The sequence below is a fragment of the Hyperolius riggenbachi genome, chromosome 11, assembly GCF_040937935.1.
Source record: "Hyperolius riggenbachi isolate aHypRig1 chromosome 11, aHypRig1.pri, whole genome shotgun sequence".
NCBI lineage: Eukaryota > Metazoa > Chordata > Amphibia > Anura > Hyperoliidae > Hyperolius > Hyperolius riggenbachi.
The window spans coordinates 20,247,701-20,263,682 of NC_090656.1; the positions used below are offsets into that span (position 1 = coordinate 20,247,701).

General features: G+C 49.5%; 1 protein-coding gene across 1 annotated transcript in view; it reads left to right on the forward strand.

Moving 5' to 3' along the window:
* LOC137538785 (neural-cadherin-like) overlaps positions 1 to 12,972 on the forward strand; it is a 242,347-nt gene extending 229,375 nt beyond the window's left edge. The window contains exons 32-33 of the mRNA XM_068261105.1: positions 8,752 to 8,906; positions 12,208 to 12,972. Coding sequence (XP_068117206.1) covers positions 8,752 to 8,906; positions 12,208 to 12,627 — 575 coding nt within the window. The 3' untranslated portion in view covers positions 12,628 to 12,972. The remainder of the gene's footprint in view (positions 1 to 8,751; positions 8,907 to 12,207) is intronic.
* Positions 12,973 to 15,982: the final 3,010 nt, after the last annotated feature.

Consider the following 15,982-nt stretch of genomic DNA (forward strand, 5'->3'; position numbering starts at 1 on the left):
CATTATTTAGCATTCTGTTCACTGTTCTGTGTCTGCTGGGAATAGTGGTACACCGCTCGCTCAGCCACACTATATAGCATTCTGTTTACTGTTCTGTGTCTGCTGGGAATAGTGGTACACCACTCGCTCAGCCACACTATATAGCATTCTGTTTACTGCCACTCTGTGTACCTCGCTCAGCCACATTATATAGCATTCTGTTCACTGTTCTGTGTCTGCTGGGAATAGTGGTACACCGCTCGCTCAGCCACACTATATAGCATTCTGTTTACTGTTCTGTGTCTGCTGGGAATAGTGGTACACCGCTCGCTCAGCCACACTATATAGCATTCTGTTTACTGTTCTGTGTCTGCTGGGAATAGTGGTACACCGCTCGCTCAGCCACACTATATAGCATTCTGTTTACTGTTCTGTGTCTGCTGGGAATAGTAGTACACCGCTCGCTCAGCCACACTATATAGCATTCTGTTTACTGCCACTCTGTGTACCTCGCTCAGCCACATTATATAGCATTCTGTTCACTGTTCTGTGTCTGCTGGGAATAGTGGTACACCGCTCGCTCAGCCACACTATATAGCATTCTGTTTACTGTTCTGTGTCTGCTGGGAATAGTGGTACACCACTCGCTCAGCCACACTATATAGCATTCTGTTTACTGCCACTCTGTGTACCTCGCTCAGCCACATTATATAGCATTCTGTTCACTGTTCTGTGTCTGCTGGGAATAGTGGTACACCGCTCGCTCAGCCACACTATATAGCATTCTGTTTACTGTTCTGTGTCTGCTGGGAATAGTGGTACACCGCTCGCTCAGCCACACTATATAGCATTCTGTTTACTGTTCTGTGTCTGCTGGGAATAGTGGTACACCGCTCGCTCAGCCACACTATATAGCATTCTGTTTACTGTTCTGTGTCTGCTGGGAATAGTAGTACACCGCTCACCCGCCACTGTATAGCATTGTGCTCTGTGTCGCTGCTGGGAATAGTGGTACACCGCTCACCCGTCACTGTATAGCATTGTGCTCTGTGTCGCTGCTGGGAATAGTGGTACTGTATAGCATTTCTGTACTGCCACTGTACTGCTGCCAGTCAGCGTGTACTGTAAGGATAAGTGAAATGAGGAAGAAATCCGGTGAAAGAGGGAGGGGCAAGGGAAGAGGTGTTTCCCCTGACGGTTCACGTACAGGCCACAGGGGAGCACCCAAGAAAACCCACTCAATACCGCCCATGTTGTCCAGGACAACAACCCTCACAAATCCAAAAGAACAGGACCAGATAATTACTTGGATGACCTCTCAAGCGTCCAGCAGTGGGTTAAGCAGCACCAGCACATCACGCACGAGGTCCGAGTCCTCAGCCAGTTACAAGGAGCCAGTGGGCACAAAGCTGACACAACCGGCAGCGACACCACGCACACAACTGCCAGATAACCAGTCCGATGAATTACCTCAGGACACAATGGGGTATTCGCAGGAGCTATTCCCAGCCCAACAAACTTCCACCTTTCAAAGGTCAATGGAGGAACAGCCAGAAATGTTGTGCCTGGATTCACAACCGTTAACTGTGGGAAATGCACCGCGCACTGAAATACAAGGCGAGTCCGAGGAGGACTCGGAAACCCAAATCCCAGAGCAATTTGGGCAGGAGGGGTTGCAATTGCAGGAGGTCGGCCGACAAGATCTGGAAGACGACGTTGGAGTGAGCTGCGCAGAGGTTGTTCTGGGGAGCTCTACTCCACGGCGGCGGCCCACAATGACATATGACGAGTTTGAGGAGATGGAAGAGGAGGGTATGGACAATGTGGACAGAGACCCAGATTTTGTTTGTGAACGAGAACATCGCCGTCGTAGCAGCAGCACAGATGAGTCTGTTGAAGAACCCACTGCTGCACGAGTTCGCCTTGTGCCACAAGGTAGGCGGCGCGCAATTTCAGGCACCACAAGCGTGGAAGTTCAAGTGAGAGGCAAAAGAGGAGCAAACAGAAATCGCCAGCAAGGAGGCAGGTGCTCCAAAGTCTGGGCTTTCTTTGAAGACTGCACTGAGGATGTTACCATGGCGATTTGCAAGGTGTGCAAGACCCGCCTGAGCAGGGGGAAAAGTATTAACAACCTCTCCACCACCAGCATGAGCCGTCACATGCTATCCAAACATCCCACTCTGTGGGCAAACGCGTCAGGACAGGGTACCAGCAACAACACTGCCTCCCTTGGGTTCACCAGACTCACCACCAGACCCGCCTCAGCAGCAGCAGTAGCCCAGCCATTGCGTGGTTCACAACATTCACAAACATCAGACGACGCTGACACTGTCACTTTCCGGAGTAGTGCTCTTGAGGTCTCCCAGTGTTCATCAAACACAACAACCAACAGCCCTTCCGTGTGCAGCGCTACGGTTCAGTTGTCTGTGTCGGAGATGTTTGAGCGCAAGAGGAAATTGCCAGCAAATGACCCCCGGGCCGTGGCAGTAACAGCCAGCATAGCCAAGCTTCTGGCCTGCGAAATGCTGCCATATCGAGTGGTGGAGACAAACAGCTTCAAGGGCATGATGTCAGTGGCCATCCCACGTTACGTGGTTCCCAGCCGCTACCACTTTGCGCGCTCTGCAGTGCCTGAGTTGCATGAGCACGTGGTCAGCAAAATAACCCGAAGCTTGAAGAATGCCGTTGCCTGCAAGGTTCACCTCACCACTGACACCTGGACGAGTGCGTTCGGCCAGGGTCGATACATCTCCCTTACCGCGCACTGGGTGAACCTTGTGGAGCCTGGCAGCGATTCCTCACCTGCTACGGCACGGGTGTTGCCCACGCCACAAACAGCTGCACCGCCGTCCCTCCCACTGGATAACAACAGCAGCACCTACCTCTCTGACTCCTTCTCCTCCAACGCATCTCAAAGCTGTACCTCATCCGGAAACGCTAACCCAGCAGCAGTAGGATCGTGGAAGCAGTGCAGCACAGCTGTTGGCATGCGTCAGCAAGCGTTGCTGAAGCTAATCTGCCTTGGGGATAAGCAGCACACAGGGGAGGAAATTTGGAGGGGAATAAAGGAACAGACGGATTTGTGGCTGGCACCGCTGGACCTGAAACCGGGCATGGTTGTGTGTGATAATGGGAGTAATCTCATTCGCGCTTTAAGGTTGGCTAAGCTGACACACATCCCTTGCCTGGCGCACGTGATGAACCTAGTAGTTCAGCGGTTCCTGAGGACATACCCAGGCGTGGACGATCTTCTGTTGAAGGTGCGTCGAGTGGCCAAACATTGTAGAAATTCCAGTACTGCTTCGAGGGCACTCGCCAAGATGCAGGAGCGCTTCAATCTCCCCCACCATCGCTTGCTGTGTGATGTCCCTACGCGCTGGACATCTACGCTGCAGATGCTAGCCCGATTTTGCGAGCAGAAGAGTGCAGTGGTCCAGTACATGACGGCGCAGTACCGAGGCGCATCCGGCCAGCTGCCAAGCTTCTGTGGATCCGATTGGGCCAACATGTTGGACCTCTGCCAAGTCCTCCAAAATTTTGAGCAATCCACGTTGCTTGTGAGCAGTGACAACTCTTCAGTCAGCATTACCATACCACTGCTGTGTTTACTGAAGAGGTCGATGTTAAAAATCAAGGAAACAGCTGTCATGATGCAACTGGGGGAATCTGAAGGAGAAAACGATCAGCGTGATGGTACCAACATCAGGCCATCCGCCTCAGGGAACGCTGGCCCCAGCAGCTATGACGAAGAAGAGGAGGAACAGCTGGAGTTGGAGCAGGAATTTCATGCCACCACTGACGAGGGCCAGAGCGGTGCACGTTGGACTTCCACAATTCAACGCGAATGGTCAGCAGAAGCAGACCAGGAGGAAGGTGACGACTATGATGCATCACAACAACTATCACAACGCTCACAAGAGGATGATGAGGATTCTGGTAGGACTCTGGCACACATGGCTCAATTCATGCTAGACTGCATTGAACGTGACCCACGCATTGTGCGCATTCTGGACAACACCAATTACTGGGTTTATACCCTTCTGGATCCACGGTACAAACACAATGTTCCAAAACTGCTTGAAGAAAGAGTCAGACAGGTCAAAATGGAAGAATACCAGCAGGCCCTTGTGGAGACTTTAGAGAGGAGATTGACATCCTCCCCCTCCTCTAGCCAGTTGTACGCAGACAGACTGACTTCCGCAAACCCAGGACGACCAGGAGGGCAGCAAACAACGCAAGCCGCAGCTAGTACCCAAAAGGGAACGGTATCGGCAGTGTCCTTGGAGTGGGAAAATTTTCTGACACCCATGCAGCAGCAGCCCACTGAACAGCAAGCGTGCAGATCCACCTCCAACACCGATCGCCTGGAGAAGATGGTCAAGGACTACATGTCAGATGACGTAGCTGTGTCGAACAATCCATCTGCACCCTTCAACTATTGGGTATCGAAGCTAGACACCTGGCACGAACTGGCAATGTACGCAATAGAGGTGCTGGCTTGCCCGGCAGCCAGCGTTATGTCGGAACGCTGTTTCAGTGCTGCCGGAGGCATCGTCACAGATCGGCGTATCCGCCTCTCTACAGAAAATGCAGACCGTCTGACTCAAATTAAAATGAATCAATCCTGGATTGGAAATGACTACGCAACACTCCAGGACCCCAACCAAGTAACATGACCAATGAACATCTGGGATGGTGTAGCGTTTCCGGTCCCTGTTTATTGAACCTCTCATCTGTATTACATTTATGACTGCATGGCGGCAAAAAGCATTGCTGCTATATCCGCACGCTTTTTGTCCTCATGCAAGGCCTGGGTTGTTGTGTCTCAAAAACCGTGGCCTTCTCCTCCTGCGCCTGCTCCTGTTCCATCACGTCTGCTGCTGCTGGGTTAGCGTTGCCGCGTGGTCCCTGTTTATTGAACCACTTATCTTTATTACATTTATGACTGCATGGCGGTACAAAGCATGCTATCCGCACGCTTCTTGCCCTCATGCAAGCCCTTTGTTGTTTGTGTCTCACAAAGCGTGGCCTTCTCCTCCTGCGCCTCCTCCTGTTCCATCACGTCTGCTGCTGCTGGGTTAGCGTTGCCGCGTGGTCCCTGTTTATTGAACCACTTATCTTTATTACATTTATGACTGCATGGCGGTACAAAGCATGCTATCCGCACGCTTCTTGCCCTCATGCAAGGCCTGGGTTGTTGTGTCTCACAAAGCGTGGCCTTCTCCTCCTGCGCCTCCTCCTGTTCCATCACGTCTGCTGCTGCTGGGTTAGCGTTGCCGCGTGGTCCCTGTTTATTGAACCACTTATCTTTATTACATTTATGACTGCATGGCGGTAAAAAGCATGCTATCCGCACACTTTTTGTCCTCATGCAAGGCCTGGGTTGTTGTGTCTCACAAAGCGTGGCCTTCTCCTCCTGCGCCTCCTCCTGTTCCATCACGTGTGCTGCTGCTGCTGCTGCTGGGTTAGCGTTGCCGGTCCCTGTTTATGGAACCTCTTATCTTTATTACATTTATGACTGCATGGCGGTACAAAGCATGCTATCCGCACGCTTCTTGCCCTCATGCAAGGCCGGGGTTGTTGTGTCTCACAAAGCGTGGCCTTCTCCTCCTGCGCCTCCTCCTGTTCCATCACGTGTGCTGCTGCTGGGTTAGCGTTACCGGTCCCTTTTCCTGGAACCTCTTATATGTATTACATTTATGACTGCATGCCGACAAAAAACATGTTACCTGTGCAAAGAAAACAGACATTTCCCGCATTTAAAAGACAGTTTTCCCTTTGAAACTTTAAAATCGATTTTCTCAAAAACTATAAGCTCTTTTTGCTAATTTTTTTTTCCTCTTGTACCCACTCCCAAGGTTCACATACCCTGTAAATTTGGGGTATGTAGCATGTAAGGAGGCTTTACAAACCACAAAAGTTCGGGTCCCCATTGACTTCCATTATGTTCGGAGTTCGGGTCGAACACCCGAACATCGCGGCCATGTTCTGCCTGTTCAGCCCGAACCCGAACATCTAGATGTTCGCCCAACACTAGTAGAAACAACTTGCCGGTGAGACGCCTGATTTGCGATACCCCGACTAGCTGGAATTCCACCCTGCTGATGTTCTCTCGCCTGCTAGACCAGGGGAAAGCCGTCACCCAGTACCTGTATCATTACAGTACAAGGACACAATCTGGGAGGATCGGGATATTGTGGCCCAACAACTGGACACTGATGCGAAATGCATACAGGGTCATGGAGCCCTTTGAGGAGGTGACCAAACTGGTGAGTCGCGGTGAGGGTACCATCAGCGACTTGATCCCCTACGCCTACTTCCTGGAGCGTGCCGTGCGTAGAGTGGTGGATACAGCTGTGGTGGAGCGTGAACGAGAAGAGTTACGGCAGCAGGAGTCGTGGGAGCCATTTTCACCCGAACCCGATGTTCCCACAACACCTGCGGCAGCACAGAGGGGGGAGGAGGAGGAAGAAGAGGAGTCGTGTGGTGAAGGAGAGGAGTCAGACTCTGATGATGGCGATGATGAGGAAGGTGTTTCTGTGGAGGAGGAAGAGGCGGCGGAAGAAGAACAACCGCGGCAGCCGTCACAGGGGGCTTTTGCTGCTCCACGTTCCCGTGGTATTGTTCGTGGTTGGGGGGAGGAAGAGGAGTTGCATCCCGTCACTAAGGAAGAGCAAGAGGAGATGGAGTGTACGTCTGCATCCAGCTTTGTGCAGATGTCCTCTTTCATGTTGTCCAGCCTGTTGAGGGACCCCCGTATCAAAAAACTCAAGGGGAATAACCTGTACTCGGTTGCCACGCTACTAGACCCTCGGTACAGGCACAAAGTGGCGGACCTGTTACCAACTCAACACAAGGCGGAAAGGATGCAGAACAAGCTGTCGATGATGCTTTACAATGCGTTTAAGGGTGATGTGGCTGCACAACGCAATCAAGGTACCACTGGCAGTAACCCTCCTCCTCCCAAGTCCACGCAGGCAAGGACAGGATGCTCCAGCGATCTCAGGGTGATGTCGGACATGCGGACGTTCTTTAGTCCAACTCCTCGCCATAGTCCTTCCGGATCCACCCTCCACCAACACCTGGACCGGCAGGTAGCCGACTACCTGGCCTTGAGTGTGGATGTAGACACTGCGAAAAGCGACGATGAACCCTTGGACTACTGGTTGCGCAGGCTTGACCTGTGGCCAGAGCTGTCCCAATTTGCCATACAACTTCTCTCTTGCCCTGCCGCAAGCGTCCTGTCAGAAAGGACCTTCAGTGCAGCTGGAGGCATAGTTACTGGGAAGAGAAGTCGCCTAAGTCACGACAGTGTTCAGTACCTGACCTTTATCAAAATGAATGAGGAATGGATCACGGAGGGCTACTGCACGACCGAAGACTAAGTCAGTCCCCACACACAGCATCTCTGCCTGCAGGCCGCTTGCCTTCTCCGCCACCACCAACAGGGTCCAGGACTCTAGGCGGATTCCTGAACTTTTAAGGCCGCTGCTAGCAGCGGCCGCTACACTAATTTTTCTGGTGCGTGTACATGCCTGGCTAATTTTTCTGGCTGCACTGCGGGCGGCTGCAAAAAACAAAAGGCATGTACATGTGCCCATCCCCCTTCGTGATCATTACCTTGCCGCGGTGAAGGGGCTTGCGTATCACAATGAAGCAATGACTGCCGGCTATTTGAGTGTCTCGGGTGGGGGTGGCACACAAAAGATAATAAGGTCGTTGCTTCATTGTGGTCAGACCAAATTTGAACAGCTGGACAGTCACTGTTGTTCTATCATTGAGCTACCACAGCCCGGCGACCATATGGGCTTGAAAAACGCCACAGCCTACACTTTGGCCATGTTGCGCACCAGTCCAGCACGGCCGTCACTACGCAAACAGCTGTTTGCGGTGAGTTACACAGTGAGTTTGGTGTGTCAGTGTGAAGCAGAACTCTAATTACACTCCCTGATTGATGTATACCCATGCAAGATGTTTAAAAAGCTCTTTAGGCCTGCAATTTAGCATTCAATGTGATTTCTGCCCTTAAAATGCTGCTTTGCGTCAAATCCAGATTTTTCCCCGGGAGTTTTGGCGTGTATCCCACTCCGCCATGCCCCCCTCCAGGTGTTAGACCCCTTGAAACATCTTTGCCATCACTTTTGTGGCCAGCATAATTTTTTCTATTTTTCAAAGTTCGCCTCCCCATTGAAGTCTATTGCGGTTCGCGAACTTTTACGCGAACCGAACTGAAAATCGGAGGTTCGCGACATCTCTACTTGCATGCTCCGCTCCACAAGCCAGGGGACACAGGTAGTCTTGAGCAGTGCATTCTACACACCATCTTGCAGGGGATGCGTGGCATGGACACAGCAGGGAGCCAGCTGGCAAGAGTAGGATCCATCCGCTCTGCTACACTGATTCGCATATAAGCCAAGGGGGTAACATTTCAGCACATTTTTTGTGCTGAAAAATTAGGCTTATACGCGAGTATATAAGGTATGTATTTTTCAACTGAAATATGTATTTAATATACTCTAAATGTTATTTATCGCCTTTAAATTGACATATTTCTCATTTTCAAATGTAAATATGAAGGAAAATGATCCATGATAGAAAGGACCAGTGTGGTTTGAGTTATAAAACAACACATTTTTCCAATGAAAACTTTATGGTTTGCTTGGCTAGGGGTGTGTCAGGGGTGTGGCCTAAGTGTCCCTCTTTCTTATCTCAAAATGTTGGGAGGTATGATGCCACGCTGTGTCACATGACCTCCATCCATCTCTCTCCTAGCGGTGCTTGCCGGAGCCGTGCTGCTCACCCGCTGCAGGAAGAAGAGGCGGCTGAATGAGGGGGTCTACCACGTGTCGGCTTATCACGATGAACCAGAAGACACCAGGCAGAACATCTTCCATTACAACGAGGAGGGGGGCGGAGAGGAGGATCAGGTGAGATCACATGTCTTTCTTGCTGAACAGACAAGTAACTCTGTTGTATAGAAGTCAGGCTCAATTTGGAAAATGTTTATAAAAAAATATCGGGGCTCTGATAAAAAAATCTTCTCCTTTTAGTTTTAGAGAAAAATCTCAGCCACAAGGGCTTGATTGGGGAATATATCATGACTCACCGTGAGTGCCTGCTCCATGTGACACTGGCGTCTGCTGTGACATCACTACACGCTACGAGTCAGGTGGTACAGGCTCTCGTGGTGACGATGAACAATGGAGGAGACAGGAAACGTGCCAGAGAGGGGAGACTTTAACACGGAGTAGGGAGGGGGTGTAGGAGGTGTGGAGAACGGGATGGTACAGGTATAAACTTGAAGGGGGGGAGGATCCAGGTGGCGGACCATTTCAAATTGCTGTGTAGTGTGTGGCTGGGTAATAGAATGCTAAATTGCGCTCCTGTAGAGGGGGGCGTTCTACGCTTGCGCACAAAATATCTAACTGTGCAGATCGCTCCCGGCAACGGAAATGTGATTGAGGAGGCCACGCATGCGCATCGGGGCTGACAGCGGCAGAACGGAGGAGAACAGACGCACAACAAGAGAGCTGAGGGGTCTACAGGTGGCTGGGAGAAGCCCCAGGTAAGTAAAGTAAACCTGAGATAGGGGTGATAAGAAGACTTGTAAAGGACAACTGTAGTGAGAATAATACGGTGGCTGCCAGGGCCGTGCAGAGGGTCCTTAAGTGGGGGGTGCTCGAATTTAAGGGGGCCTCACCCCCCTCACCCTAAAATGCATAGTAGTACTTACAAATGCTGGGAGACCTTCCGCCAAGCCCCCTTGCCCTGCAGTGACATGTGACCTGCACCCCCGGCTCTCAACTGTCCCAAACCATCCCCCTGAGCCCATCTGCTTGACACATACATTCAGTCACAGAAGCGCTGGCTGCATTCAATGATGTAGAGTCGGTCGGACCGGTCACCGGTGGCCACACGTTTCCCCCTCCTTGTTTCTGGCTAGGGGGTACTGGTTGTCATGTGGGTGCTGAATGCAGATGCTGGGTGCCATGTGGGTTCTGGTTGCAGGTACAGGTGCCATGTGGGTTCTGGTTGCAGGTACAGGTGCCATGTGGGTTCTGGTTGCAGGTACAGGTGTCATGTGGGTTCTGGTTGCAGGTACAGGTGTCATGTGGGTTCTGGTTGCAGGTACAGGTGTCATGTGGGTTCTGGTTGCAGGTACAGGTGTCATGTGGGTTCTGGTTGCAGGTACAGGTGTCATGTGGGTCCTGGTTGCAGGTACAGGTGTCATGTGGGTCCTGGTTGCAGGTACAGGTGTCATGTGGGTTCTGGTTGCAGGTACAGGTGTCATGTGGGTTCTGGTTGCAGGTACAGGTGTCATGTGGGTCCTGGTTGCAGGTACAGGTGCCATGTGGGTTCTGGTTGCAGGTACAGGTGTCATGTGGGTTCTGGTTGCAGGTACAGGTGTCATGTGGGTTCTGGTTGCAGGTACAGGTGTCATGTGGGTTCTGGTTGCAGGTACAGGTGTCATGTGGGTCCTGGTTGCAGGTACAGGTGTCATGTGGGTCCTGGTTGCAGGTACAGGTGTCATGTGGGTTCTGGTTGCAGGTACAGGTGTCATGTGGGTCCTGGTTGCAGGTACTGGTGTCATGTGGGTTCTGGTTGCAGGTACAGGTGTCATGTGGGTTCTGGTTGCAGGTACAGGTGTCATGTGGGTTCTGGTTGCAGGTACAGGTGTCATGTGGGTTCTGGCTATGGGTGGGTATCAAGTGTCATGCAGGTGCTGATTGCAGGTACTTAGTGCCATGTGAGATCTGGATGTATGCACTGGATGTCATGTGGGTGCAGGTACTGGGTGTGACATGGGTGCGAATACTTGGTGCCATGCCTGTACTAGGTGCTGGCTAAGGGTGGGCATTGAGTGTCACGTGGGTTTTAAATGCAGGTATTTTGGGTGTGGGTACTGGTTAAGTGGGTGCTTGGTGCAGATAGTGGGTGCTATGTGGAGGCTGTATGTAGGTGTGAGTACTGGGTGCAATGTAAGGCTTGGGTGCAGGTACTTGGTGTCATGTGACTACTGGGTGCCAAATATGGGGGAAAGGGGCGTGGGTGGATGTTGGGAGAAGTAGAGGTCAGTAGATGTCAGTGTGGGTGCTGCAGGAAGTGCAAATAATTGGGGGTCCTGGGGGAAGGAGATGTCACTGCGGGTGCTGGGGGAGGTCACTATGGATGGATGCTGCTGTGGACAAGAAGGGTGCCATTGGGGGAGGGAGAGGTCACTGTGGGTGGTGGGGGAGGCAGGATCACTGCAGTGCTAATGCTAGGAAGGGAGAGGTCAGTATGGGTCCTAGGTGAAGGGAGAGGTCACTGTGGGTGGTGGGGGAGGCAGGCTCACTGCAGTGCTAATGCTAGGAAGGGAGAGGTCAGTATGGGTCCTAGGTGAAGGGAGAGGTCACTGTGGGTGGTGGGGGAGGCAGGATCACTGCAGTGCTAATGCTAGGGAGGGAGAGGCCAGTATGGGTCCTAGGTGAAGGGAGAGGTCACTGCTGTCAGGTAGACACCATTTTACCTGCTCCCACACAGCTGCAGGGATGGTTACACTAGGAATCCTGTATAGAACCTCTATACTCCAAAGTATCCCAGATGGGGAGGAGCTTCCCATGGGTGGTGGGTGGAGTTTTTCATGGCTGGGGTGGGGCTTATTATACACCACCAAAGGGGCCTTTTTATGAGTATATTAAAAGGAGGTAGTGCTTGGGCACCCAGAGCCCCCTCCCCCTCTGCATGTGCCTGGAGGCTGCCATATTTATTTCCTTTTAAAAACAACACCAATTGTCTGGCAGCCCTGCTGGTTTATTGGGCTGCAGTATTGTCTGAATAACACCAAAAATAAGCATGCAGCTAATCTTGTCAGATCCGACAATAATGTCAGAAACACCTCATCTGCTGCATGCTTGTTCAGGGTCTATGGCTAAAAGTATTAGAGGCAGAGGATCAGCAGGATAGCCAGGCAACTAGTATTGCTTAAAAGGAAATAAATATGGCAGCTCCTATATCCCTCTCACTACAGTTGTCCTTTAAAACTTAAAAAAAAAATGTAACAGCAATCAAGGACCTTCCAGTGACTGGCGGTTACGGTCATTAGCCCGCTATGGAATTCTCTTGTGACGTTGAGGATCTTTGCTCTGATCAGGCAATGGGTTAAAATGTAAAATCACATTTCTTCCATGCAGGATAAAGCTATGTGACTTGCCAATCAGGTTTAATTACTGTGATTATTTACCGCAGGACGCATTCAACATGACAGATCTCCAGCTGTCTCTGCGGAGCAGCCCGGCGCTCTCTCTCGGCAGGAGAAGCAAGGATCGGCACGTCGGCAGTCCTCTGAGCTGCGACTATGATCCGTCTGACAGCCAGAAGGCTCCGTCAAAACCGCCGGCGTCAAGGCTGAGCTGTTCTTTTACCAGCGGAGATTTCGGGCAGTACTTCTACGACGTGTGTCAGGACGCTGCCTACATGCACTCGTCTTGCGACAGCTTAAAGGTGTACGACACGGAGGGGGCCGGCTCGGCCGCCGGCAGCCTCAGCACGCTGGCCTCTTCCGGAATGGACTCCGACTTGGAGTACGAGGACGTGAGAGCGTGGGGGCCCAAATTCTACTATCTCAGTAAACTCTACTCTTACACGGAGGACGATGATTCGCAGTGAAAGACATGGCGAGCGGGGAAGGGCCGCGGCCTCGCAAGTCACACAAATGCAACGCTTGTCTGCACCGATTTATTTACAAGACATCACCACTGGCACTCGCGAGATATTGCTAATGAAAAAAATACAACTTTATTGACATAGCACAAACTTCAGTGCTGGCGAGGACAAACTTTGTTTTTTTTTAAATGTACAGCAGCAGCAATACTCACTTGACCACAGAGCTGACACTCAGAAGAAGAGTGCGGGCTCAATGTTTACGATCACAAAATGAGCACTGTGAGAATCTTCAGGAACTTTGTAAGTTGTGAAGACCTTTTCAATGAACCCCCTTTTGAGACAATTTTATTTATTTATTTTTTGTAGTAACCATTTTATGTGTGACTTGAACTTTTGAGAATTCCGACAGGTCCAAAGTGTCCCGCGATCATGAAATGTTGTCCCTGGATAATGTAATGCTGTATTAATGTGTTTGGGGGTGTGGTTAAGTTTTAGGGCATTGGAAAGTCAGTTTTGAATTTAGAGGGGGACACAGGTCAGTTTTGGGTAAATGCAGAGAGAATAAACTCTGGCGGGTATTCCAGGGATGAGCGTTTCGTACAGGAGCCTGAAGCTCCGCCCACATGCCGCTGTCATTCTAAAGGTGCCCATTAAAGAGACACTGAAGCGGAAAAAAATGATGATATGAATTGGTTGTGTAGTACAGATAATTACTAGAACATTAGAGAAAGAAAATATTCTCATTTTTAATTTTCAGTTATATAGTTGGTTTTTTTTTCATCGCATCATTCTTTAATATTTGCAGTTTACACACTACTCAGCATGATGATTTTACAGAGCAGGCTAGTGAACTTTTGAACCCTTCTCTGCAGAGAAAAAGAAAATACAGTGACAGACAGTTGAGCTAATAAGCTTCAGAAGACAGAGCTCTCTGCATCTTTGAAAGTCAAGGAGCTCAATGGCTCTTTTGCATAGATAACAACTGGAGTTTCTTAACTCTTCCTGTACTGGAATGAAATATTAGACTTATGTCTCTGCTCCTAATGTTTTATTTCTTAGCTGTACTAGACATACAAATCATTATATCATAATTTTTTATTTCGCTTCAGTGTCTCTTTAATGATTCAGTATTCCGAACCATCCGATGTGATCATTACAATTGATAGGGCCCACCAACGGAAGGAAAATTATAAGCAATCTGATCAGACTTGAGAATCAATGAAATGATCGATAGAACGATCGTTCATCGTCGATCAGGACCATTAACTCTACCCGATCCGATCGATCATATGGTCAACTGTTTGGGAGACTGTACCCTTTACGAGAGAGAGAATATGTTAAACAAGGTGCAAGTTGCTCCATGATCCAAGGTCATTAAATTGATTTTGTCCTGAGGCAGTAGACACACTGTGAGCACTTTCTGAGAGCTTTTCTGACCCCCAGCACCTTCTGAGCGTTTTTGTTTTTTTTAACGATCCCATTGACTTCCATTAAAATTGTGGTAAATTTATTTTTTTAGAAAAATCACGTTTGCTGCGATTTTAGCAAGATTTTACTGCGATTTTAATGTAAGTCAGGGCTGGTGCACACCTAAAAGCGCAAGCATCGTTGCAAACGCTGGGCGTTTTTTGAAGCTACTTCTCAAAGCGATTTCAGGCATGTCTAGGGATTTTCTAGGTATCCCTAGCGGTTTTGGTGGAGCATTTTTTGAAGGTTTTTTGTTAGAGTTTGACGTAAAAGTTAACAACTGTACCAAAAAAGCGCTTGGAAAATCGCTCTGTTCATCGCTTTTCAGAGCGATTTTCCTATACTTAAAGTGATAGGGCCGGTTTCACAATTGCTTTAAAAAACGTACCAGGTTGGATCTGAGTGTTAAAAATAGGATCCACCTCCACTTGTTAATAAAACAGATCGGCTTGCCGTATTGCGCTAAGCGTAACGCAGTGTCCGTACTACGCACATATTCCCGGGCTGGACAGGAAAATGTATGCAATAAAAGCCTATGAGAACAGACAGTGTCCATTCTCACCAGGCTAGTTGCCGTGTACACTCGATTCGATTGCCGCCATGACGTAAATACTCACGCGACTCCATGCTGCCGACTCCTCCCCTTGGTCGCGGGACACAGATAGAGGCTGGACAGAAGCATCAGGATGTCCACAGGGCTGCAAAAGACAAATGGGAATCCTCAGCAATAGGGAGGATTCTCATTGGTTCTTAGTAGATTAATGAAAAGTCTCCCTGTTGCTAGGGAGAATTGGTCTATTGTCTCCTATGGGAAACCCCATGGCCCTACCGGCCTCTGGGCTGTGTACCGAGGGACTGAGCGGGATACACAAGTGGTGATGCGTACAGGCGGACGCAAGACAAGTGATTGAAGAGGACATGGAGTGGACAAGTGAAGATTGCTGCAGCGGATGTAAAACGGACTGAACGCATCCGCCTAGTGGATGCACTTATTGAACCTGCTTTGCACCCAATCTAGTGTGAACCGGCTCTGTACTGTGCTTATAAAGTGGCGCAGATCAATTATTCAGTGTACTTGAATCATTGATGTTGTCCCCATTTTACAATACTGACATGTCATCTCCAGTATGTACAGCATACGCTTTCAGTTTGTGCTTACAGTATACTAATAGTAAACTAGCTGCAGCTAGTACTGGTATGTTACCTGAAGTATATATAGCACAAGTTATTGTGCGGCTACACTGACAGTAAACTAGTTCCAGTGTTTGCAGATACATGTCACCCCAGATATGTGCAGTATAAGCTGATGCTCTATGCCTGTACTGATAGTAAATTAGCTGCAGTGTGTGCTGAACTCTACCCAAAGTATGTACAGTGTAAGCTGTTACTCTGTGCCAATACTGATCATAAACTAGCTGCAGTGTGTGCTGATTACTGCTTGAAAGTGGTTTTGTAAAATGTTTTTACCACTTCTGGGCTATTCCCTTCCTGCTCTCTTGTTCTTAATTGTCCCTCTGCACTCCTTATCATCCCTGTGCAGAGCCTATTAGTACATTAGCAAGCACACTCCAAGTATGGAGTATTGTCTTAGTAGGCGATCACCGTACTATAAACAATTGCCATGAAAGCCTTGTGTCTTTTCAGGATATACGGATTGTGAATGAGTAAAGTCTAGAGATGAACCATTTCTTAATGTAAACAAAAAGAGTGACATGTTTGTACTTGAAAACAGGGCTAAAACAAGCAATGCAGGTATGTTGCATGATTGATCAGAGCTCCCTTTAAAGGACAACTGAAGCGAGAGTGATTCAAAAGCTACATATTTATTTCCTTATAAACAATCCCAGCTGCCTGGCAGTCCTGCTGATCCTCTGCCTCTAATACTTTTAGC